General features: G+C 37.2%; 1 protein-coding gene and 1 long non-coding RNA gene across 3 annotated transcripts; one reads left to right on the forward strand and one right to left on the reverse strand.

Annotated features, from left to right (window-relative positions):
• Positions 1–502: 502 nt before the first annotated feature.
• On the reverse strand, positions 503–18,143 carry LOC116246214 (bZIP transcription factor TGA10). 2 transcript variants are annotated; one of them, XM_031617963.2, is made up of 11 exons: positions 17,456–18,143; positions 17,117–17,226; positions 15,654–15,733; positions 15,288–15,497; positions 15,084–15,152; positions 14,917–14,976; positions 14,708–14,785; positions 14,293–14,362; positions 13,762–14,033; positions 11,243–11,482; positions 503–980 (listed from the first exon to the last, which is right to left on the reverse strand). In XM_031617963.2, exons 1-11 carry the CDS (start codon positions 17,536–17,538, stop codon positions 831–833), a joined length of 1,422 nt encoding a protein of 473 aa, XP_031473823.1. In that variant the 5' UTR covers positions 17,539–18,143; the 3' UTR covers positions 503–830. The 2 variants fall into 2 exon arrangements, with proteins under 2 accessions (XP_031473823.1, XP_031473824.1); XM_031617964.2 differs by having other exon boundaries at positions 17,117–17,234.
• Positions 18,144–22,044: 3,901 nt separating this feature from the next.
• LOC126409683 (uncharacterized) lies at positions 22,045–25,131 on the forward strand. The gene is made up of 3 exons (XR_007572261.1): positions 22,045–22,224; positions 23,164–24,774; positions 24,988–25,131. It is a non-coding gene; the product is annotated as an uncharacterized LOC126409683 (long non-coding RNA).
• Positions 25,132–25,400: the final 269 nt, after the last annotated feature.

Consider the following 25,400-nt stretch of genomic DNA (forward strand, 5'->3'; position numbering starts at 1 on the left):
TACTTTGAACATTTTAGGTCGTTTTTGTCCTCATACGTGGGCTTCTTCACCAAAGGAATCCTGGCCATTTCACATCTCGGTGAGACGAAAGATCGTCGACGGCAGTGTTGCATACAACCAACTTCATTTCTCACGTTTATACGGAATCTTCAACGAAGATGTATATACTAAAGTGTCGTAAAATAGAAGACACTTGGCCTCTCATATTTTTGTGGGATTTTTTTAAACTATAAAAAAAGTGCGTACACTTCGAGATAACTCGGACAACAAAGCAGCCCCCAAACTTTCTCGTGTGAACATGGGTTTACACTGTTCAAGTTCTTCCTGAACAAATGGGAAAACCGAGATCTCTGCAATTGACGCCATTCCACTCTTTCCTCCAGTAATCCAAACAACATATGGATCCAGTGCCTCTCTTATTCTGAGAGAGAGAGAGAGAGAGAGAGAGAGAGAGACGTGTGTGTAAGCATGTATGTATCAAAAATTGGCATGCAAAGGCCACTGATAACAAAGCTGGTTATATGCACAAGCTGGGGCACAATACATAAGTGCATAAGCTTGTGTACATGACAATTTTCTTTAGGAGTAGGTCAGGGGAATCCTGAAAGTCTGCCAAGAGTCTACATGTCATATACTGAGAGCTGTATACGATCCACCGAGTGCACATAACCATCTCTCCATTTATATACTTCTGTATACAAGAGTAACTATTTGTGCCTTTATGGGTGTGGGCAGACATGTACAGAGAGAGGAAGAGATGATAATGGACATTCCTTTTAATTTGTTCTTAGTCCCTATGTATGTGTGTGTGTGTGTGCGCACTTATGTATTCACTCTGGCTTGGGCCGAGCCAGCCACAAGGAACTGAGAGCACGAAGCCTGTGGAAGTACTCGCCGATGGCAAGGAAGCAGCGCGCTGCTTGCCGCACTGTGAGCAGCCTTGGCAACTGGTGCAGTGTCTCCCGCCTCAACTTATCGGCCTGCATTCTCCAACCGTTTAGCAAAGTAAAAATGGGAATAAAGACAAAACACCTTTTTATATTAAATTATCTACGGCAACAATAAAAAGACTCAAGCCGATTATTATAGATATATGATGCATGCGATATTGCTCAAGGTCAAAACATGCATGCCTCTACTTCTCATGCAATAGAAGAATTCAACCACCCATTAACGGCAAACAAAAAAATGCCCATAAAAATAAAGAAAAAAACTTTTTTATATTAAATATCTACAGCAACAGTGAGTGGTCTGTTAGTTTTCTATACCCTTAATATCCTTACAGAATGAGGAGCTTTTCATTTTTTGTAAAGTCTCCCAGTGCATGTTGGCCAAGTCAGGGGAATAAACTCTCGATTCAAGTTGTTTTTTAAACTTGGATCACAACCAAGATGGCTTATAAACTCAGGAAAAGTATTGCCAATCATTTCTTTAAATAATTCAAATGGTTGTGAAGTATTTGTGAAGACACGAGCTTAACGCTGATAGACACAAAGGTACATAGAAGAATTGACCCAGAAAGCAGGCAAGAGATGAAGCGAAAAGTGTTTGTTTCACTACAAACGGATTACCATAACATAGCTTGCTTACTAGAAGTCATACCTGCCATTCGACTGACATTCTCATATGTTATTTCTTTCGACACAAAAATAACCGGACAGAACTATCAGTTTCAGTATGCCGAACCGTTGGTCATTTGGATTGGCATGAATACTTCCGTAGAAATACTTGGGCCTCCTTCCCCTTTTATATACCAAACTCGGTATCAAATCTCAATCATTTTATGCTACTAGGGCATACATTTCTCGGCCTTGTGGCTAAGATCAGGTGTGTTTACGCTGCTAGGGTTATGTTCAAAGTCAAGGATGGCTTTGGAATTAAAAAATTTGGCAGCTGTTGTGTCTACCATATCTCCCTTCTAAGATGATTATTAAATAATAATTACATAAACTATTAAACATTTGATGTTTTAATAAATAACCGCTTAATATTTTAAAAAAATTACAAATAAACCCTTAAGTTAAAATAATTATATATAAGCAAACACTTAATTAAATATTAAAAGATTTAAAGTACTTTTTTACCCCCACTAACAAAGAAAATGCTTTCAAACAATCCACATTTTTTGAGCTGGTCTAACCATGAATCCATTTTGTATAAAGTGTGTTATAGAGAGGGACAGAGAAAGAAAAAGCCACCAAATAAAAATATAATTATCAAAATAGGTGACATGCTATCATCAAAAGTTATAAAAAAAGATGTGACAAGAAAAAAAGCATAAAATACAAGAGAGAGGTGGAGAGAGAGAGAGAGAGAGAAAGGGAGAGAGAGAGGGAGAGAGAGCTATACAGCAACAGATAGCAACGATAGACATCACACCTAGTCAATGGCACAAGAAGAATTGCAGGAATAAAGAAAGAGCTCAATCATATTGAAAACAAGGTTGAAGATGAAGACAATTATGTTAGGGAACTTGTATGTCCTCTGGGAGGAGCTTCATGAGTCAATGGCACAGGAAGAGCCAAAAGTCACATTTTAGATCTAGATCAAGATGGAAGGATTTATACAGACTAGCAAGGAATGGAAGGCAGTTTCAAAAATTTATTCTTGATCTTCTAGGTAGAAAGGATGACTCTGGAAACTTGATGTGAGGTCTCCTTGAAGGGCATCTTATATCTGCCCAGGGAAATGCAGAATTGTTGAGATATGTTTCCCTTAGTGAGATGAGAAAATGGTGCTTTCAGTTGATAAAGAGAAGGCATCTGGTCTTGATGGCTTTCTAGGGAGCTTTTTTCAGCATCGTTAGCACATGACTTGTGTTTATTTTACAGTTAAGAAAGTAAACAACGTGAGAATTGTATTGATTCCCAAAGGTGAAAATGCCAGAAGCATTAATCAATACACAACTATTAGTTTATGTTAATTTCATGTACACATCCAAGTTGCTGGCTAAGGGAATAAAAGCAAGTTTGGCTAGAATTGTTGGCAAGGAGCTGTTATTTTTTTGCCAAGGAGGAATTTATATGTTGATGTCATGAGGGCTCATGAAATTATTCACTCATTGAGTGGGTTAAGGAAGGGATCCATTTGCATGTAATTGGATCTAGTGAAAGTATATGATAAATTCAACTTGAGTTTCCTATAACAAGTTCTGCCCTTCTTTTGGGGTTCTTTGAACATTAGGTAAGACATGTAATGGCCTTTGTGGAGACTATATCTTTTGCGTTGCAAGTAAATGACATGATAAGCAAATGTCATGATATGAAAAGGAGTCTCTGGCAATGAGATCCCCTATTTCTAGGACTATTTAATGGAAGTAATGACATGGCAACCAGCAAGCGGAGATTAAAATAATGGTAGGCTGGGAAATAGTGAATTTCCATGTCAAGTATCTGTCATTGCCCCGATCTAGGAGATAGAAAGGGTGGCTGGTGCCACATGTTGGTGTAAAGTAGACAATAAACATGTACCATAGAAGATATCACTTTTATCCTTCTCGGACATGTTGTCTTCTTAAATTTTTCATTAATCAGGTCATTCAGTTTTGGAGTAGTGTCATCAAAATCCTTGAGAAAATTTTACAAAAACAAAATGCATCCATGATAGGTTACTTATGGGGAAGAACATGGGATGATATGAAGGTCTTCTTGGTTCCTTGAAAGACTTTGTGTAGACCATATCTGAAAGGAGGGGTGAATTTATATGATATTCATGAACTTAATTGAGTTAGTTTGGAGATCTTGGTTAGAAAATATGTGAATCAAAGTTGGGCAAAATTTGCTGCTCATAAATATGTGTTATTTCACAGCATATGGACAGTAAAGGGAAGGAGAGGTGCCCCATGGTGGTTTGGAAGAATTAAGGGATGGGACCCTATAGCTATGGATGTCACATGGTCTGTCATGGAGGGAAGAATAAGATATCGGCAAGATGGGTGGGCTAATGCATGGCTCCTTTAGATGATCAAAACAAAAGAGATGATGGAGTTTGGAAAAACTATCAAGTTTGCAATCAAACGTATGCATTAATCAGATCACACTCTTAATCATGTTTCTGTTACATTATTGGAGAGTTGTTCGGTGGATATAACTTATATGTGTAAAGGGTGCGATGAAATGTTATTTAATGGACTTAAAATGGATACAATGAGCACAAACAAGATGTGACAAAAGATTTAGAAAGTCCATGAAAAAGAAGAGCGGCATAAATGGGTGTGGTGTCTACGAAGGGAAAATTGGTTTGTTTGCAAGACCCTTGACAAATTGCAGAAATGGGGTCTAGCAGTGATGAATAGATGTTGCATCTATATATGTTAGGAGGAAAACTCAAGCCATATTTTCTTTACATGCAAACTCGGCATTTTGGTTTGGAGGCAGGTATTAGTAAAATTCAAATATGAAAGAACCCCATATGTAGTTCATTGAAGAATCGATCATGTGGTTCTCAATAAATTTTAGTGAAGGGTGGATGAACGGGTTTTGGAGGATTACCTTCCACACCATAATTTGGTGCCTATAGGGGCATGAGGAATAAATATGTGTGGACAGTGATAGCAAAAACCTCAAGGGAAAGTTCAAGCATATTAGGATTAGGAATCTTGTGGATACGAACAAGGAGCAGTACCTTGCAGGACAAGGGGAGGAGCAAAATAGAGTAAAGAAACACAGACCAAAACAGTAGTGACTGCAAACAACACTTTTTATTTCTATTTCACTATATATATATATATAAGAGCATTTATACAAGAGTTTGTTACACATACAGCTGTACAACACAGCTGTAAAGCACTTACACCTTCGGAAGTCTCTGGAATATATATATATATATATATATATATATATATATATATAAAAGAGCATTTATACAAGAGTTTGTTACACATACAGCTGTACAACACAGCTGTAAAGCACTTACACCTTCGGAAGTCTCTGGATAGAACATTTATTACACTCCCCCTCAAGTTGGATCTCAAATGCAGAGACCCAATTTGTCTATTAGATTATTGAACACTTCTCTGCTCATAGTCTTTGTTATAATATTATCAAGTTATTGTTTAGAACTTAGGTGTTGAGTACAGATGAGATTCCTTACTGTATCTTCTCTGATGGATTTAGTTGTCTCATGAAACACTGGGTTGTTTCCTATATGTATAGCTGCCTTGCTGTCAGAAAAGGGAATCACGACCAACTAAATTTTTACCCCCATGTCTGTTAGTAGGTATTTAACCTACAATCATTCACACACCTTGAATGCCATTGCTCTATATTCACTTTCTGCACTTGATCTTGCCACCACAGTTTGTTTTTTTACTCTTCCCAGACTAAGTTATCTCCCACAAAGCACCAATAACCGGTGGTGGACTTACGATCACTTGAATTGCTAGCTCAATTTGCCTCGGCATACCCATATACATTCAAGTTGTTATTTCTTTGAACATAATGCTTTAACCTTGAGTTTTCTTCAAGTATCTTAAAACTCTCAACATAAATTCTAAATGAGGCTGCCTAGGACAGCACATGAACTGGCTTAACAGATTAACTGGACGAGTGATATCAGGTTTGATTCTGTCAAGTATATAACCTTACCAATCAGTCTTTGGTAGCTTTTCTTACCAATCAGTCTTTGGCGGCTTTCTTTTTCTGTAACATATTTGCCCTCATCGACACCCAGTTTTTGGTTTAATTCCATGGGAGTATCTGCCTCCTTAGCATTCAACATCCATGTTTCCTTCATTAAGTCCCATATGTATTTTTTGCTAACATACAAATATTCCTTCATCTAGATGTGACACTTCCATACCAAGGAAGTAATTTAGGATTCCTAGATCCTTTATTTCAAACTATTTTTTCAACATCTGTTTAGTTCTATCAACAAACTCTTTGTTGCTTCTTGCCATTACTATGTCATCCACATAAATAGCAACCACAGTTGTTTATCTATGTGTAACAACAGAAAAAATTAAGTTATCAATAGTACACATTTTAAAGAATCCTTCAATTAGCTTTGAACTCAATTTAAAGTACCAAGCCTTAGGAGACTGCTTTAATCCATAGAGTGACTTTTTTAGTTTACATACTAAGGGTTGTTTGGAATCAATTTCAATTTTGATTCTTGAGGAAACTTCATGTACATTTATTCATCTAATTCCCCATGAAGAAAGGCATTCTTTATGTCCATTCGGTGTAACTTCCATCTTTTCACTGCAACCACAAACAATAACACTCTCAAAGAACTCATTTTCACTGGATGGGCAAACGTTTCATGGTAATCTATTCCCTGTACTTGTGTGAATCCTTTTGCTACAAGTCTCACCTTATAGCACCCCACTTTTCTCTTACTATTGTACTTTATTTTGTATCTCCACCTGCAACCCACTAGTTTTTTTGTTTTTCACAAGTCGGACCAATTCCCAGGTTCCATTCTTTTCTAATGTTGCTAGGTCTTCACACATGGCTCTATGCCATTTCTTTTCACGTTTGGCTTCATCATAGCATTGAGGTTCTACCTCTATACTTGCTCCTAGCTTGTTTGTACTTGAGATTGATCTATCACTAGTAATACATTCTACATTCTTCTTTGCAGTGTATAGGTGAAAATCATTAAATCTTGCTCATACCTATCTTACCCTTGTAGTTCTCCTTAGCAAAATTGGTTCATCATGACTCTGTTTCATGATTTTCACAGCTGAATATGTTCTCATTTCTGTTTTCTGCTTCTCTTTGTGCCTCATTTATTACCAAATCTGATATGTCTACTTCTTCATTTTTATTTATAATAGGCAGTGAAACCCTAAACTACTTCCCTTATTGAAAACATCTACTTGTGGTTCTAAGTAGTAACACTAATCTTCTATAAATTTAACGTCTCTTGACACATGATACCTTTTTCTCACTGAATCAAAATATCTATATCCCTGTTTGTTATGTGAATATCATAGAAATATGCATTTTACAATACATTTTTCTAGCTTGTTTCTAGCATGCTCTTGTAAATGTATATAACACACACAACCAAACACTCTTAAATGCATGAGGGAGCTTGGCTTATTATGTTATATTTTGAACGGACTTTGTTCTATTCATCAAATAATAGACACAAGCAATTGCATTAGACCAAAATATAGCAGGCACATTCATCTGAAACGTGATTGATCTAGCTATGTTGAGTAGTTTATTTATCCTCTCGTTGACTCCATTCTATTGGGGTGTACCTCTACATGATATTTGACGTAAGATCCTCTTTTTCCTAGTATAGATGTTAAATTCTAAGTTGACATATTCACCCCCATTATCTGACCTAATATTTTTTATTTTCTTGTGATATTGTGTTTCAACAAATTGATGATATTCACTGAAAACTATAAACACATCACTTTTCTTTTTCACAAAGAAGACCCAAATTGCTCTAGATTTATCATCAATGAATGTTACAAAGTACTTATATTTAGCATGTCCAATTACAGGGGCTGGACCCCATACATTTGAGTGTATTAGATTGAAACATGAATTAGATATATTTTTAGAGTTTGAGAAACAACTAAGTCATTTTGGCCATTATATAGGCCTCATAACTCTCTAATCCTAAGAGTGGAAACATGGTCTTCATCACCTTATTTGATGGGTGTCCTTTTGTGGTATTTCTTGCTGTAAATGCTTATATTGAGGCAACTTTACAAAACAGGCCATTTTCTTCAGTGTCTTCACCAATCTTCATACGATGTTGGCAATCTAGATGAATCACATTCTTTTTACAAAATATCAAACAACACTCTAATTCATTTGTTAACTTGCTGATAGACAATAAATTTCCTGAGCACTTAGGAACATGAAGAACTTGATTTAGCATGCTGTTCTTTTTAAAACAAATTGATCTATGTCCTAAAACTGAAACTATTGAATCAGCAGCAATCTGAACATGGATCTATTATCATGCACAATATCAAGTAATCTACGTGTGTTACCCATCATATGATGGGTTGCCCCATTATTTAGCACCATTTCTCAGGATTCAAGTGTGCAATAAAAGACTGAGACATTAGGAAGTTACCTTTGTCTAATTTAAAGTCTGTAATCATAGCTAGATTGAACTTTTTCACCTGTCTGAGGAGTTTTGTCAACTCTGCAATATTGTCATCATGTTGAACGCACTGCTGTCCAAAAAAGCATCAGCGTCCAAGTCCACTGTGTAGGTTCCAACACCTCTCCTTGGTGTGACCTAGTTTCTTGCGGTAAGTGCAACTGATTTGAGGCTTACCTCTATTGAATGAGGATGAAGGTTTATTTTCTGCTATGAAAATTGTTTTGTCATTCTAACTTGGAGTAAGATTTTTAGTATTTGTGTGAAATGTAACCCTCTCTTTATTCATTGAAGGTGTCTCTTCTTTATTGCTAACCCATTATTCATGACTTTCCTTCTTCTTTCCTCCTAGTGGACGATCACGCACATGTTGTTAAGAGAGGGGAAGGAATAGATCACCATAATCTAGCTTTTGCGATTATCAAACTCTTGTCCTAGATCAGGTAGCAGTTTAAACACCCTATCTTGTTCAGTTCTTTGCTCGAGTACATCTAAATCAAGAGTCAGTGAATGATGCCAACTTGTCCTATATAGCCTTAAGTGAACTAAAATAAAGATCATTTTTAAGCTGACAAACACATGCAAAGTTTTGATGCTTGGCATAAATCTCTACTAAAGAGTCTCAGATCTCTTTAGTAGAGACTAGGAACAAGAATCTCTCAGCTATGTTTGAGTCAATCGAGTTCAACAACTAGGACATTATGACCTAGTCATTAACCTCCCATTCCTCATAGCTAGGGTCTATTTTTGAGGCATCTAGATTTTTCTATTGACGTAACCGAACTTGGACTTGCCGACGAGATATATGCCTACAAACTCCACCCAAACCATGTAGTTGGCTCCATTCAGCAATGACGTCGTAATTTCCAACATTGGATCAGGATCCTTCATGACCATCTTCACCGCAGGGTGAGAGTTTCTTGAGCTAAGGTTTGATGCGTTGGAGATATCACTATCGGCCATTGATGTTGATGTGTTTCTTCAAGAGTTGATGATTTCCCAAGCTGATCTGCTCTTATTGTGGCTTTGATACCATATTAAGATCAGGAACCTTGTGGAAACAAACAAGGAGCAGTACCTTGTAGGAGAAAGGGAGGAGCAAAACAGAATGAAGAAACACAGACCAAGACAATAATTACTACGAACAACACTTTTTATTTTTATTCCACTATATATATATATATATATATATATATATATATATATATATATAGGAGCATAAAATACAAGAGTTTGTTATATATACAGTTGTATGACAGCTATACAACACAGCTGTAAAGCACTTACATCTTCGGAAGTCTTTGGATACAACATTCCTTACAAAGCAAGCTTGGAGAAGATACATTGATGCATATATGGCTGCTGTCAAGAAGAACCAAAGGAAGAAGACTGAAGACAGAATGTGGTCGGAATTAAGAGTGATGGTAGGGGATTGGCTTGCTATTAACCATGATGATCTGTGTATTCAAGTGCTAACAGCTAAAAGGAAGAATAAGCAATTTGCTATTTATTCAACAAAGAGAGGTGTGAATATGGAGGTTTTCTTAGAGGTGGGGGTGTTTGATGGAAATGAACACTTCTTGAAAGTACTATATTGAATGATGTTGAAGAATGGACAACTAGAAGAGCTAGAAGAGTAAGTAAAGAGTTTTGCCTTGGTAAATTAAGGTAATCTCCCACAATAGAGGATGACTTAGATTGATGAGGACCATAGTGAGGAGCTATAAATAGTGTGGCCCATACGATTCACTGCTTAATCAGGATCCTCTATAAGAAGTAGCTAATGAGCTACTTTCCTTTATTTTCATTGAAAGTAGACTAAGCTGAGCTTGTTCCGGTTTTTCCTGTTCTTTATTCTAATTTAACCATCAATTCTTTGCAAACTTTTCTTGTATTCTTTGGATTCTGCATCCATAAAGGTGGGAGGCCAACCCTTCAACAAATGGTTTCTGGATATAATGAATATAAATGCCTCAGCCTATACAACTATCTTAGGTAATATGAGTTCCAAGCAACTATATTACGTCGTTAATCAAAACATACAACTGTCCGTTATATAAGTTCTGGGCAAAATTTCTGTCCAAAATAATGTATTAGTTCATCAAAAAAATTCATGATTTTTCTAACACGTCCAGTTTTCTTGCATTATCAAAAGCTGATCTTTTGTTCCATTGTTACACAATGAAATGATTTCGAACTTGCTACTCCAAATAAGTCACATGTACATACCCAATTATTTCAATGTTTCATTCATTCAATTAGATAGTTTTAAGGTGGTGAACAACATAGCGAAGGTGATGAGCACCTAGCCACAACATGTGTGCCAATGTTTTAGTTATCAAAGTTTCAAAACACGTCTCTTTATCTTCAATAGTTCCTTTTAGAGAATAAATTACTCAACTTTTAACATATGTCTAAAAAGATCCCCTTCTACTCTTAATGAACCAAAAAATAACTGGAAATGGAGAGGTTTCGCATCCACATTTTCTGGGGCTCATTTCTATGTCATGACCATAAGAGAGAGGGGAGGGCATTTTTGTTTTGCATTTTTGGATCAGCCTTTTCACGATTTTGTCGTTCTTGTCAAGTGTGATTATATATTAAGACAAAAGGCCAAAAGTGATCTTTCTTGTCAAGTTTGATTATAAAGACAAAAGGCCGAGAGTGTCTGAGATGTAAGTTGTTGACAAATTGACTTATTAGAAAATATATTGAAGAAATTAATAAGAGTAAAGTAATGTTTTTAGATATATGTTAACATTTTTATTCATGAAAGGTGTGCCTTACAGTTACTCTATAAACTCATGGGGTTATTACCACTTGCCTGCGTGCATTGTGCTAGGACAACATTATGGTATAACTCAGGGGGTCACTCATAAATTCCTGAATGGTACTAGACAGTTATTTGTTAAAAAATGGGAAGTTATTTATAAGTTCATCTTCTTTTTTACATGCTTCTCACAAATCTAAGAAATGTATGCAGACTGTACATGTTAAAACACCATGGAAACATTACGAGCTCTATGCCTAATTCTTTTGATATGCAACAAGATATAGAGTTTAGACAGTTAACATTAAAGCTTCCAAAATTAAAATCTATGCATCCCAAACTTATATATCCCATAGTGACTTGTAGGTTTTTGGATATAGGCATCAGTAAAGTTACCTGGACGATGAAATCTTCGACGTTGGAGAGTTTGTTCATGGCAATCGCCATTTGGCCCATGTAGTTAGCCATGTTGGCCGGAGAATTTAAGGAACCAGAGGCAACGGTATGAGAGAGAGACCTGTAAAGATTCTCCATCCCTTGACTCAGTGAATCTTCTGCCTGTTGAGATGACTGCTGAAGACTGCATATGCCTAGAAACTGTTGTTCAGCCAAAGGTTCTATTTGAGGAACCAATATCTGGAAGGAGGACATGCAGAGGAGCACATGTTTGTAAATGATATCAAAATCAAAATCCATCATTCAGGAGAATAATAAGTTGGAATGAACAAGAAACACACCAAATTAATCTGTTAAAGTGTAGTTAATATTGATATCATTTGCAGCCTTGGCTTAGACAGGACTAGGAGGCTTGAATTTTTTTCCTTAATCCGCACTCATAACATGCGCCAGCTAACCCTACAATAGAATTTCCGTAAAACAGCTAGGCCCTTCTATGGGTGAGCAGGAGGTTAACAACCCACAACTCAAAAAAGAGGCCCCAAAAGTCTCCCTGTTCCCCCTACCCTTAGGGTCCTCGGTTGGGCTGTCAGGAACCTAGGTAGGGTATGATATACCTGTCAAAGAGTGTTGCGATCCCATTGTTTCTTGTCTCAAAGGAGCATCACCAGTGGGAATCGAACTGACACCATGCTTTCACTGTGCCGCCTGCCCGATCAGCTATGTTCCTTGGTTCAGTTTTGCCTTTTTCGCAGTAGGTGCTTACAAAAGAATCCTTAAGGTTAAGGACCGTTCAATTACATTAATGGAGAAACTGCTACAAATACAAAATTCAGGTCTGATCTTCACAAAGGCCATTTGAGCTTTACCTTTGGATCATTTGTGGCATCATTTACGCAACTCTGAAGGGCAATAAACGCTCAACTCCACTGAGATATGGTTAGGAATATAAAAAATTATCTTCTTGTCCTTATGAAGGGACTCATCTTCACAAGTCATCTTTAACTAAACCAACGATATGAATTTGATTTCAGGGTTCCTTGTATATTACAAGAATCAGCACAACACCATGTTTAGGTCTGATTCTATAAGCCAAAAGCTGCTTGACCGTTGATTTTAGAACATGTGTATTATGTAAATCTGTAGGGTTTTGAACCATGACGAAATATGATTTAGATGAAGTGAAGCTGTCTTATATGCAAATTTTGATGTCTTAATTTGAACATGAAGATCGTGCATGTTATTTGTTTGTTTTGTCAAATGCAGCTTAATGACAAAAAATTTCAAGGGGAGAGTTGTTAGCAAGTGCGACAAGCATTTTCTTAGGGAAATAAGGTAATTGTTAAACTCTTTAATTTGTCTTTATCCAGCTATGATAAGGTATTTCCTAGAGCTACCAACCATGCAACAGATATGGATTAATTGATATGATAATCCCCTGAAAAAAAATAAAAAAATTTGAACTTCATTTTTTGGTCTACGGTGCTTCCCACACACACACACACATAGAGTGATTCGTATTTACCAGACCACTTGGGTAAGGAATAAAAACTAGACCTCTTAAATTCATCTTCAAATGTGTTTAAAACAAAATGCGAATCTTTTATTGTGTTTATAAACATTGATTTAATATAAATCATGCTTTCGTTCAATTCACTTTGGCAAAAAAAAGGATTTTGTACCATCAAAGTTTTGATGGTGTTAGAGCCATTGATTTTTTCACTATTAAAAAACATTATTTATGTAAGAAAACGACTAAATAATGTAAGAAAACAACTAACTTAATATGTTTTTCATCAAATCATTCTTAAGATCATGTATATAAGGATTGCACAAAAATATTTTAATAAGTCTAGTTTTTACCAACTTTCTATATATATATATATATATATATATATATATATATATATATATATACAACTAACTCTTCTGACCACGGATTTTCAGCTTTTTCAAATAAAAAGGATGAAATGTTCTAAGGCGGGTTTGGTAAATGACATGCATGAAACGGATGTGCGTCCATTTCTGACACATAAGACGGGGCAAATGTTCGGCCCGGAACATTTAACCTGCCCCAATGACTGATGCGCTCCCACGGGAACATTGAGTTAGTAATTCAGACAACTCGATCGCTTCATCTCTCCGACCAACCATGGAAACCCGTGCCTCCCACACAATCGGCTTTCCAGCAACCCACTGCCTGAAGGTACCGTCTTCTTCTTCGTCAACATTTGGACGAAGCAATCACAGAATAACGAAATGAACCGGCAATTTTGAAGAACCAGAGAAAGAAAAGGGTTCACACAAGCTCCCACTTTTTTTGCGGACTTTGACGACGAAAAAGAGAAAGAAAAGATTTCTTAGAATTTCCTGGCTCTGACCCATTCAATGGACCGAATATTGGGGTTAGCTGGGCACTGTGGTTGCATGTTGTATATTCAAACATGACTCCACCAACCACAATGCTGCAAAAACCATGAGTCTCTCTAACATCAATGGTGTAAATGCATCTTGCTCACCTTGAGTAGCTCCGACGGCCGGAATCCTCCCATCCACATGAAGCATCGCTCAGCCGGCGACTTCCACATGCCGGATAGAAGGTGGAAGACGTCGGATTTGACGATCATGGCCTTGAGATTCATCATCTCGTCGTAGTGACCCAGGCAGTTGTCGACGTACAGCCTCAGCTCGTTCTCCGGCAGGTGCTCGTGTACCGCGGCCCGGAGCTCGCACATCAGCCGGTGGTTGTCCTCCAGCCACCTCGCATACTCCATGTCGAATAATGCAGCATCTACTTTTTTAAAAAAAAAGGAAAGCCAGAACAAAGCGGAGTAAAACGCTTGTTAATATGCATGATGCAGTATCAAGTCAACGGGAGAAATATTATTTAATCGGTACAGTATTTTATCCATAATTGCATTGAGCAGAGCGTATTTCTAGGGGAATAACCGAGAGTTCTCGTTGTGGAAAAGAAAAATTAAATGGTAACAGTTGAATTTGGTTTGTTGGCAAGAATAATGGAGTTCGAGTGGTTGGAAGAAAACGCTTGCCTGCGCTCAAATTGGTGTTGCCATTAGGTAAGCCTTGCTCACCAAGTACAGCTCCCCCGAAGAATAATCCCTAGTTCAAATGATGAAAACAAATATTTAGTATCAATCTTTTCAAAAAAAATCTTTCAAATGATATGTTTTTTTGGGCAAGCCAAAGTTAACAATACACCATCTACAAAAGAGGCCCGAATACCTCCTATTCCTTACATCCGAAGTTTTAAACTATTTCAGCCTCATCAATGATAGTAGCCTACCATTCAATTTGGATACTACAACTACACCCCATCACTTGAAATGTAGAAGAATAGTGCGAACATGAATCAAACTAGAGATTTACTTTTTTACGAAATTATATATATTTTTTTACTTTAATCTTATACACCTTCACTTTTCTTTTTCCAGAGGTGTTGCTTACCTGAGATCTTGCTCTGTGTAACTCCTGCTCAAGCTGAGTTAGCCTTATCCTGCCAGACTCTAGCTGCTGAATGTAGGCCTGTACACATACTTATATGAAAAAAATTAAAAGAAGCAAAACTCCAAACGAGAAAGTTACTGAGAAGGGCCTAAGCAAGGATATTCTGGAAAAGAAAAGAAAGTCTCAGTTGAGTTGGTGAAGCAATGCACCTTTTTCCTAAGCCTGCTTTTCCTTGCTGCTTCCCTATTCTGCGCTAGCCTTCTTAGTGTCTAAGCGAGTTACAGAAGCAGTCAACTGGTTTAGATGTACATTATGGGGAGGAGAAATAATTGTTTTTTCATGGTGGAAGTAGAAATTAAGAGGAAATATACATCACCTTGGCATCTGGCGTTTTTGGTCCTTCCTGATCTGAACTTGACGTTGGACCTTTGCGATTTCCATCCTTCTGGTAGGATCGATGAACACAACAACTCCATATCAATGAAAAATAGAGAAAGCGAGAGAGAGAGAAAGAAAGGAAACTTTGTTTTGTTTTTGTCTATTTATTTTATTACTTTATTCCCGTTTCGCATCAAAGTACCTTGACATCTTTCTCTACTCCACGCCCAGATGTCCGGTCCGTTCTTGGACTCGCCAACTCCATGGCCTGATCAGAAGATCTCTTGGTAACGCTGCTTGCCGGGGAATCGAACCCTAATTGGATACAGGTGCCCTTCGAAGGCAAGTTTCTGTCCTGGGAAGGCAGCACGGGTTCCGATTCAATTTTGCTGTTTGCTAAGACCATTACCGCCTGTGCAAGACCAAAATACGAACTCTTAATCAATGTTGTTCCTCACACGTCACCAACATGAAAGGAGAGAAGCACGATCGTGACTTCCACAGAAGAACTGAGCGTGTAAGTTCGAGAGAGAGAAAGAGTCCAGAGATGAACACATGAGTTATGTACCTTCTCTTGAGTGGAATCTGCATGCATGGGTTGAGAAGGAAAAATATTCAAAGTTGGTGGTCTAATCACTGAACTACTCTCTGCAAAAAAATGCTCCAATCAGAATTATGTTAGTCATGATATATCATCACATTAACTCACAAATATATATATATATATATATATATATATATATATATATATATATATATATATATATATATATATATATATATATATATATATAGATGTATACTTTAAAAGCAAATAAACTAGAAGATAGAAAAACAAAATTTGATATTGTCCAAATATTTAAGGGCATTTGAGGGTCTTGAATTTTGATTCTATAATGAAAATTTTTTAAAAACAACATTACACCTGAATTTGTTATTGAAATGAAAATTCTTGTTTTAGTTTTTCTTTGTATTTGATGGCATATAATTTTGATTTTGGAATTAAAAATGTGACATTTGATAAAACATAAATTAAAATTCTAAAATTCATGAATTAAAATGGTCTTACCCATTAAAGAGGGATGTAAAAGTTTCAAAACTCTAAAATCACAATTCAGAAATTTTGATTCAAGAATGAACCTAAAAGTCTGGAATCAAAATTCTTTGTTTGAAAACCCAATTCTCATTTCATTATAAAAAAAAAAAATTGTAGAATTCCACAATTTCAGCCTTGTCAAATACGCCCTTAGTTCTCTTACAACAAAAGTTTTGCAGAACAAAGAAAACAAAAAAGCATGCAGGTTGGGAAATTGAAGGCAGAAAGAGTAGTAGACCAGAGTGCTGCAGCCCAGCCGGACCTCTTAATTCAAGCGTCTCCGGAACGCTGGTATTCAATCGCTTCAAAATCGATCGGGCCAAAACGATATGGACTCAATAAAGACCTTCTCACAAGTAGTAGCCAGCCGGGTTTCTTAAAGCACCAAACAGCAAGGCCTTTCTTTCCACTCTCTGTCACACTTTTTCATAGAACACGCTCAAGCAGTCGGTCAAAAACGTGTGCCTTCACGAAACCACTCTCCACACACAACCGTCGTTTCTTTCCTTTCTCTTTTCATTTTCTCCAAAGAAATTGAACAACAAAAATTTCCTTGTCCATTTTTCATTTGATAGCCATGGACCTTTTTAATCATGCAGTATCTGATTGGAAAAAAGAATGGAGGATAGAGGAAACGCCAGCATGAGATTGAAGCAGGTGAAGTCAAGTTGTTTAGATGAGGGAAAGTTGGCCTAAAACGAAACAGGATTATAGTTCTTTTAAACCAATTAAGCATCCTTCTTTATGGCGTTTGTGATGATTCAGAGCCTTCTTTAAGAACAATAGTAATTGCGGCTATGACCTATCGGCCATTTATTGTCATGTTGTTTGGGATGCAATGATGCTGACAAATGCATACCAATTACACCAGAAACAGTCAAAATTCAATTAGAAAAGAAAAGGATGAAGGTGATGATGATGAAGGTAGAACTTACGCCTTTGTGCAGCGAGTGGATGATGATGACCATGGCCGTCTAGATAAAAGAAGAGCGCTTCATCCAACTCCCCAAGGTCGTAACTCCCATTATTACCGCTGCTCTCCGTTCTTTTTACCTCAAGAAAGAGCAGAAGATCATCAAACAAAAGAAAAAATTATTCTTTCAACCAAAAGATTGACGAATAGACGACAAATGGCTTTCCTCCATATTGTTGTGTCCCTCTGCTTAGAAACAAAAAGAAGCTCCGAGCAAGGCGGCGACAAAGAAATTACGTCCCAAAGGAGGAGGAGGAGGAGGAGGAAGAAGGAGAAGAAGAAATCGGGTTCGTTTTCTTACATGAAATTTGAAGGAATCGCCGATGAAGTCTGAAGCATCCCTTCTTCTTGTAGCTGCAGTTGGTTCTCCTTACCAGCGGCCATGATAAAAATACTTCAACCATAAAAAGAAGAAAAAGCGGAGAGCACACGAAGATTAAGAAGAAAGTTCCTCTCTCCCTCCCTCTCTCTCTCTCTGTCTCTCTCTCTCTCAATATCTATCTGTTTATCTATTCGACCTATTTCTCTGTCAACCTTTGCTGATGATCTTGTTGAAAGACGAAGCTGCATATAATTGAGGACGGCTTGTGTTCTCCACCATGGCGATGGAGGCTAGCTAATGGATCATAAACGTGAAGGTGGCCGTCGATGCTCCATGCTATCAAAGAGTCGGTCTCTCTCTTTCGCTCCCTCTGCGTCAAGACACGGACGCGAGGGAGAGGTGGGGGGGCTGAGGGCAAGGAGACCTTTTGGACGTTGGTGAGGGCAACGAAGAAGAAGAAGGATAAGAAGAAGAAGAAGAATAAAAAGAAGAAGAAGAAAGGGAGGACTACGGTAGCAATAAAAAAAACTAAGAAAGGCATATATTTTATAAGAAGCGACAAAGCGAGAACCTGACGGCTTCTATCGCCAACCAAACCCGGAAATGGCCGGAGTTCTTGAGTTGAGGGTGGGTACCCTGCAACTTTTTTACGGCTGGACTCCTACCCTACGACTTCAAAATCACCAAACCAATTCCACGTTTCATTTCAGACTTCCAGCGCTTTGGAAACCGCCTCCCTTTTTTTATTTTCTTCCTCTCTCTCTCTCCCTCTCTACATCATAATTGGTTTTTTAAACTTTTTTTTTTTTACGTTTTCCTTCTCTCTCTTTAAAGAGTCAACGGCAGAAAATTTGATGGAAATAAAAAAAAAGAGGACGAGGAACAGCTGCGTTGTGTTCCTACATTCTTAGTTTGGAAAACTATGGATATGTGTATAATTTGGCTAATTTTTCGCGGTTTTCTATCGTGGAAGCAATTTTGCTGATAAAAATGGGTGTAAGTCACTAACATATTAATAAATATTGTGATACTAATAACTATTGTTAACGAGTTTAAATTGTAAGCTTTTTCTTAGGTATTATTTCATAAAACAAAATTTGTGGAAAAACCTAAGAAAAAAATTCAGTTATCTTTCACAAAGAAGTCTTCTAAATTAAGAAAAAGTAAAATAAATGAAAACCTAACATGAAACTATAAAAAATAACTTGATAAAAATGATAGAAATGCTGTTTTAGTAATGATATAAATTAAGATAACTAATTTAACTTAAGTTTTATATTAAAAAATAACGTAAAAATAATGAAAAAATGTGAAAATTTATTTTGGAGTTCCTTATAAACAGAGGAAAAAAGATAGATTTTTTCATTTTTATTGCATTTAACGTTTTTTTAAAAGGTTTTTTGTGTGTGACAATGGCTAGTATCATGAAGTGGGTTTCACAAAAATCCTCTCTCTCTCTCTCGCGTTCCCTTCTATCTTGCTAAAATTTGTTTGGCGCTGCGGAAAGCAACAAGGGTCAATTGCAGGAATATCTTTGATCTGTGGGCACAGCCCACTAATTATATATGCCTCTTCTTCCCTGTTTGTCTTTCTCAGTCCACATTCGAATGTATGCAACTATAAAACGTCGATGAGATCGATTTCCGTAAAACTATTTGTCCTTCTCCTTCCTGCAATAGCTACAAAATTAACTTTAAGCCACGCGATGCGATCACTCTCAAAGGGATCTATATATATATATATATATATATATTAAGGGGCCGGCATAAGTAGCAATTTGATATTCAAATGTTTATACACATGTATTAGTAAAAATATCAAATGGGTAGGATTCAGATAATTTCAGTACGCGCTGTGTCAAATCGCATGCAACCAATAAGTGCAAAACCCCCATATTAACTCCAAGTCAGATGGGAATCTTTAGATAGTTGCCTTTCTTTTTGTAGAAATTCTGCCACATCAAATCGAACTTTGGGCTCATGCTAAATTGTCCTTTGACGATTTCAATTATCACATACGCATTTCACAAATAATCAACTGATTCATGGTCTCTTTAATTAAAGAAGAATGCACTAATATATATATATATATATATAATCACCCATGGTTGAGAAAAAAACAAGAAGATAAAGACTTAAACTAATATTAGATAATATTCATCACCTCTTCTTGTTCTTGTCTTAATCATCCACAATGTTGCATCAAAAGTCTTTGATTAGATGGCTGGTGACTCTGGTTCACCATTCAATATATATATATATATATATAGGATTTCCTTGACTGTTGAGATGCTTAGTCTCCCACCTATGCAGCATGATGTAGTTTGATGCATTGCATTAGATTGTATGTAGGGGCATAGATAGGTGGGGACGCCATGAGTCAAAGCTTAAATTAGTGGTTGAACTTGGGTGATTCTATGAGTCCATTCATATAAGGCAGCTCCTCGATGCTCGATTCGCTGTCTCATTACCAATTAAAATTTGTTAACTTAATGCTTAATGTCCCATGGAAAAAAAAGATTAGCTCCACCCTTGACTACATGTATAGTGATAATTGTATTAGTTCATCATAGGGAAAATCCTTGGTTTCAAATAATTAGCATTCCCTACTCATTAGAAGACATGTCCACGTCTAACTTTTTAATGAGAACTGTATCATGAAATCCAAAGTTAATGACGTCGAACTGAATTATAAAAGCATTCAGGGGATCGATCAGAATGAAGGAAAATTACACGGTTCATGGGTTTCGTGTTGTTAGGATCGACTCCAACGACATATGGTCGAAATAGCAAGTATCTACCAAATTGGAACACTTGGAATGGGAATTCTTTATTGAATTCCTTAAATATAGACAGAGTATGCAAATGAGAACGCCTAGCTAGAGTTGGAATATTCGATTGACGTTTTTGTGACGTGAGTTTCGTTAAGAATCTGGTTACGGCTTAATTTTAACTAGCTAGAAATATATCTTGAAGTTTTGGTGACTCTTTTCCTTTACGGAAATAAATAATGAAGGGATTGTTGTTAGGGTGAACAACGGAGCTCAAATCGTTGAACCTCAGCTCATAAATGATTTTGGATCGAGTCATTTGCTTAATGAGTCGAGCTCGAGTTCATGAGTCGACTCGTTCAAATATTGAGTTGAGTTCGAGCCCAACACATAACTGCCGAGTCGAGTTTGAACCTTAATCGAGTTTGTCGTGCCTTAACTAAGTCGATATATTCAAACATGTTTACGAGTTTATCGAGCCTTAATCGAGTCGAGCTCGAGCTCGAGCTCAATACGTAATGATAAATATCAATTCTATTTAAACGAGTTTATCGAGCTTTAATCAAGTAGAGCTCGAGTTTAACATGCAACTGATGAGTCAAGCTTGAACTGCTTCTGTCGAGTTATTACCAAACTCCAGCCCAGTCGAGGTTGAGGTTTCATTAGTCGAATCGAACTCGAACTGACAGACGCTTGTATTCATCCTTAATTATTATTGTGCAGCATTATATATATATATACCAAGGCAGGTTATAAGCGCTCTGAGAAGACAGCATCTCATACAAGCATACACAATAATATTGATGACATGGCTGTAGTAAATGCCTAGAAATGCCCGTGAGACAAGCGAGCGAATTTCCATGTTGCGTGACCTAAGTTGTTTTTATTGCAAGTGACCTCTCAAAGGACACGACTCGACAGGTGTGCTTCCTCAACTTAAACCCCGCCCGACCTCCCAGCGTCATGCCTTACGGGAGAATAGTTGGGCGACCAGCAGGGTTCCAGTAAAAGCTGAAACCTTCTCTTTTCTTTTCCTTCATCCCTAACATCCAAAATCTCTGCCTAAACCTGTTCGCCTTTTCTTGCTTCCTTCTCCCACAAGTTAACTTACCACATGAACACCCCCCTTCTATTTTCTGGTTGCCAAAGAGAATATGGATCGGATCAACGTCAGTTTTAGACCCATTTGCGCGGTTGTGTGATCACAATCAACACGAGTTCGGATCCAGTACCCGGGCAGGTGGACCCGAGCTTTCGGTTTCGTCATTAGACTGCAGCGTCAGGAGCGGAGCATTATGGTAATCTGTCGCTTACCCAACGGCGAGAGGTCGGCAACTCGAGCGCTGACGTCAGGATGAGATAGGGATGACTACGTGTTCCGTGCGCGAAGGCGATGTCCTTTCACTGTCATTGAGAAGCCCAAGGCGTTAAGCGGGGCGGGGCCCACCTCGGTAGGGTCATTATAAAAACCAGAACCCCCGGAAGGAGCAGGTGGGGGTGGACGCCACCACGGTTGTGAATGTGGGCCCCGGGGCAAGAGAGGGCCTTATTTTTCAAGTCTCAACTGCTCCAAACTCCGCGTCCACGCACACCACGGCGTCCCTTCCAAATCACCAGATGCCCACGATTTGACGGCCATGACCGTCCATTCTTTAGTTCTGTACGTTTCTGACGACATCACTGGGTTAGCTCAGCCTGCGGGTTTTTTTTTTTTTGTTTTATGAATAAAAAATGTATAAATATTTCAGGCTTCTTTGTTCTTCTTTTACTGTATTTGCCAACTGCAGATGTGGTCATCCAAAAAATATTACCCAAAAATATTACCGATGAACGGAATCTCCGCAGAAGTCGTTTAGGGGGGATAAAGCAGTTGTCGTTGATGGCAGGACTGGTCGCCAAAGTTGCCTTGCTGAATTCATAGAAAGGCATCATTTTTTCCGGCCACCATTGTTGACGCCAATGGTGGTCGGCAGTTAAGGTCAGTTGCGCTACAAAGAAGATATACTTTCCCTAAGCAAATTTTTTGGCACCAAATGCATCCCAGAGAGATGGAAGATAGCTCATGTTTTCTTATGGATTAATCTTCCATTTGGGTGCAGTTTCGGCCATCGTTTCTTTAAAACACTCATTTCTTTTGGATTAACATTCCATTTGGGTGCAACTTCGACCATCCTTTCCTCAAAAACCTCCCTAAATCGATCAAGCTGCCCCAAGTCCATCGTCTTCCTTGAAATTTCCAGCAGTAGCTTCTGCATTTTGATGTTTCCCTTGAAACACAAACCAAAGATCTCTCCCAAATCAATGCTTCTTCGAACAAGAATCTAGCAATTCAAGCAGTTTTTGTACGTGGTTCGTTTCCTCTTCCTACAATCGTATTCAGTGGGTTTTGATGTTGCTTCAGTATATAGGAAAAGGTATTTCTGAAAATCTGTGTTTTCGTTTTGCAATGTTTTGATGGAGCCTCCTTCAATAGATGCATATTAATCTTGTCCTAGGGATGAACTGGCCTCCACATGCACGTTTATAGATGTATCCTCCTAGCTTACCAATAATTGCTATGTATATGTTGTTAATTAATAAAAAAGAGAAATCGTTAAACATGTTCCTTCCTTATTTTTGAAGTTTTGACCAAATTAATTGCTGCATCCTGCTATTTTCCTGTAATTCTCAAAATCCTTGCCCCTCCATTGTAGACTTTTGCTTATTTTGCTAAGAGTTTTATTGTTAGAAGATTTTGTATATAAAGATGTTAAGTGGAAGGGCCAACAAGATCAAACATCAAAAGGATATCAGTCACATTTGTGCAAAGTTAATCATGACAATGCAAAAATAATAGCCTTTATTTTACATAATATATAGAGATTTTGCATTACATTATTCCAAAGCCTATTGATTGACACTACTTTCATGTTTGTAGGCTGACCTTAGACATGCAAGATCATCGTCATCTCAAGGCTCCGAAGACAATGCAAGTCGAAATGATGTATCTACAACTGCTATTGAACGAGAGCAAGGTGGAAGTGGTGGAAGTTTACGTACATATGAAACATGACCAAACTCCATAAACGTTTGTGATCGAACACATAGTTGCATCGTTGAAAAACGAGAAGTAATTGAATTATCTAAAAGGGGAGAGATTGCAGAAGCAAAAGTCGCACAACTTGAACAACAAAATGCTTTGTTGGAGCAAAAAGTTCCAACATTAAAACAACAAAACAAGTGTCTTAGAGATTACATGATAGCCTTTCAAACGACCAGCAACATGTGATTTTAGGTTGGTCTTATCCAATGTAAGGCTGTTTCGAAAGCTTACCTCTTATAACATTAACTAAAGTTTATTGTTATATTTTGTGCATGTCGGAAGAGAGAAATTGATCAAACAAGAGATGATTATAATGTTGAACCTTGCTAAGCATGTTAATTTTGACTTTAAGTTTTCCCATGGCAGTAGTTTGTTGGGTTCTATGTGAACTTATTGATATGTGGACTTTGTTGGTTCCATTTTTCACTTAATTCATGTGTGAACGATGTTGGTTTCTATATGAACTGTATGTTCAATTGCTCAAAGTTAATTGACTTGCAAAACTATACATGCTTATATATTTTTATATGTACATATCTCTCTATCTTTCTTCATTTGCTTTGTGTAGTGCCTTGGAGGGGTGAGAAAAAATTTACTGCTAAATGGTATGTTCACTGCATAACTTTATGTTAGAATAGTTCTTTTCCTAGTTATAGCCTAACACTTTTTTTCTGCTATCTATACATCATTCAAAGAAAATAATGTTTAGGGTGTAAATGAAGTGGTTGTAGATAGAGCCAAAGAAACAATCAAGTGAAAGCATTTAGTTTGTATAATAGTTCATCTTTACCATAATCTCTTTGTAATTCAAGAGGATGAGATTATACTTTGTGGAGGTGAAGTATGAACACAACATTACAATGTTTCTCATGCTCTATTTATCATGTTGCACAATAATTTTTTCTTCGTCTCTATCATTTGTGAACGAGTTTACATAGCCAGTAACTACATCTACATAGGTTGAAAATATTTTATCTTCTACGTTGGTTGCTGATTTTTTATCAGGTCATTTTGTAGAGGTATGATTTGAAAGAAAATATGCAAGATAAGAAATTTTAAAGTGGTCTGGATAAAATTCTACGTCCACTATCTCTCACACCAAGAATTGGATGATGTGAGGTTCCCTTGATGATGATATTTATACATGATTTTGGGAGGGACTGTAATAGAATTGTTTGAATTTTAAACAATCTTTTCTTAAACTTTGATTTTCTGTAACGTTTGCTCTCATCTTTAATGAGGATGTGTTACCATTTTCGTTGCTTAAATTTACTTCCTTCAGATACTTCGTTTCTTGATTGTTAAGATGATGATCATGATCTTCTCCAGCCGTTGAGCAGTTGTTGGTAGCGGGTCTGGTTTCCTTTTTGTTGAAATTGTGCTGAATTAATTCAAAGTGATCTTCTTCATTATCTTCTACAGCCGTTGAGCAGTTGTTAGCAGCAGGTATGATTTCCTTTTTATTAATTCAGCATGATCTTCTCCAGCCTTTGAATGTATGTAACTGTCTTCAGATGATACTTTAACATGATTAGCTATTTAAAAGGTCATTGCTTATGGCTATACAGTTCCTATGTTGATTTCGTTCAGTTAATTCTCCTCATGCATTGCATTATACGAGCAAGCTTACCTGTAAATACTCATGTGAATTTCTTCCAGAATTGTCGTGCCAAGACACACAGTCAAATTATAAGCCATGCACCATCTGCACTATTGAGTCATGTGATTGAAGAGGTGGGAGATGCTCCTACATGGGATGTTTCATGGGGTATAGTTGTTTGATTCATTACTGGTTCAAGAATGTATTTTCCATTGTATATAAACATTATGTATTATCCTTATTTGATAAAGGCTACAGCTTGGCCATGTACATTACAATTTGTCATTTTATTAATAAAAATTTCAATGTTTTAGCATGGTCTCTCTCTCACTCTGTCTATATATATATATACATACACACACACACAAACACAAACATACATTTGTCTAGTCTAATTTCCTTAGGTTGCAATACACAAGTCGCAATTTCTACTATTGGGAGAAACTTATATTTCTCAATGGTTGAACCATTA

The sequence above is a fragment of the Nymphaea colorata genome, chromosome 1 (genome assembly GCF_008831285.2).
Source record: "Nymphaea colorata isolate Beijing-Zhang1983 chromosome 1, ASM883128v2, whole genome shotgun sequence".
In the NCBI taxonomy this organism is placed as follows: Eukaryota; Viridiplantae; Streptophyta; class Magnoliopsida; order Nymphaeales; family Nymphaeaceae; genus Nymphaea; species Nymphaea colorata.

Bases quoted from the DNA above. Each gene is read 5' to 3' on its own strand.
- LOC116246214 (XM_031617963.2), bottom strand. From the start codon at position 17,538: ATGGCCGCTGGTAAGGAGAACCAACTGCAGCTACAAGAAGAAGGGATG. The intron at 11,483-13,761 runs GTGAGCAAGATG...TCCTCCTTCCAG, and splicing joins GGCCGTCGGAGCTACTCAAG to ATATTGGTTCCTCAAATAGA. The intron at 981-11,242 runs GTAACTTTACTG...TGGAGAATGCAG, and splicing joins TCGAAGATTTCATCGTCCAG to GCCGATAAGTTGAGGCGGGA.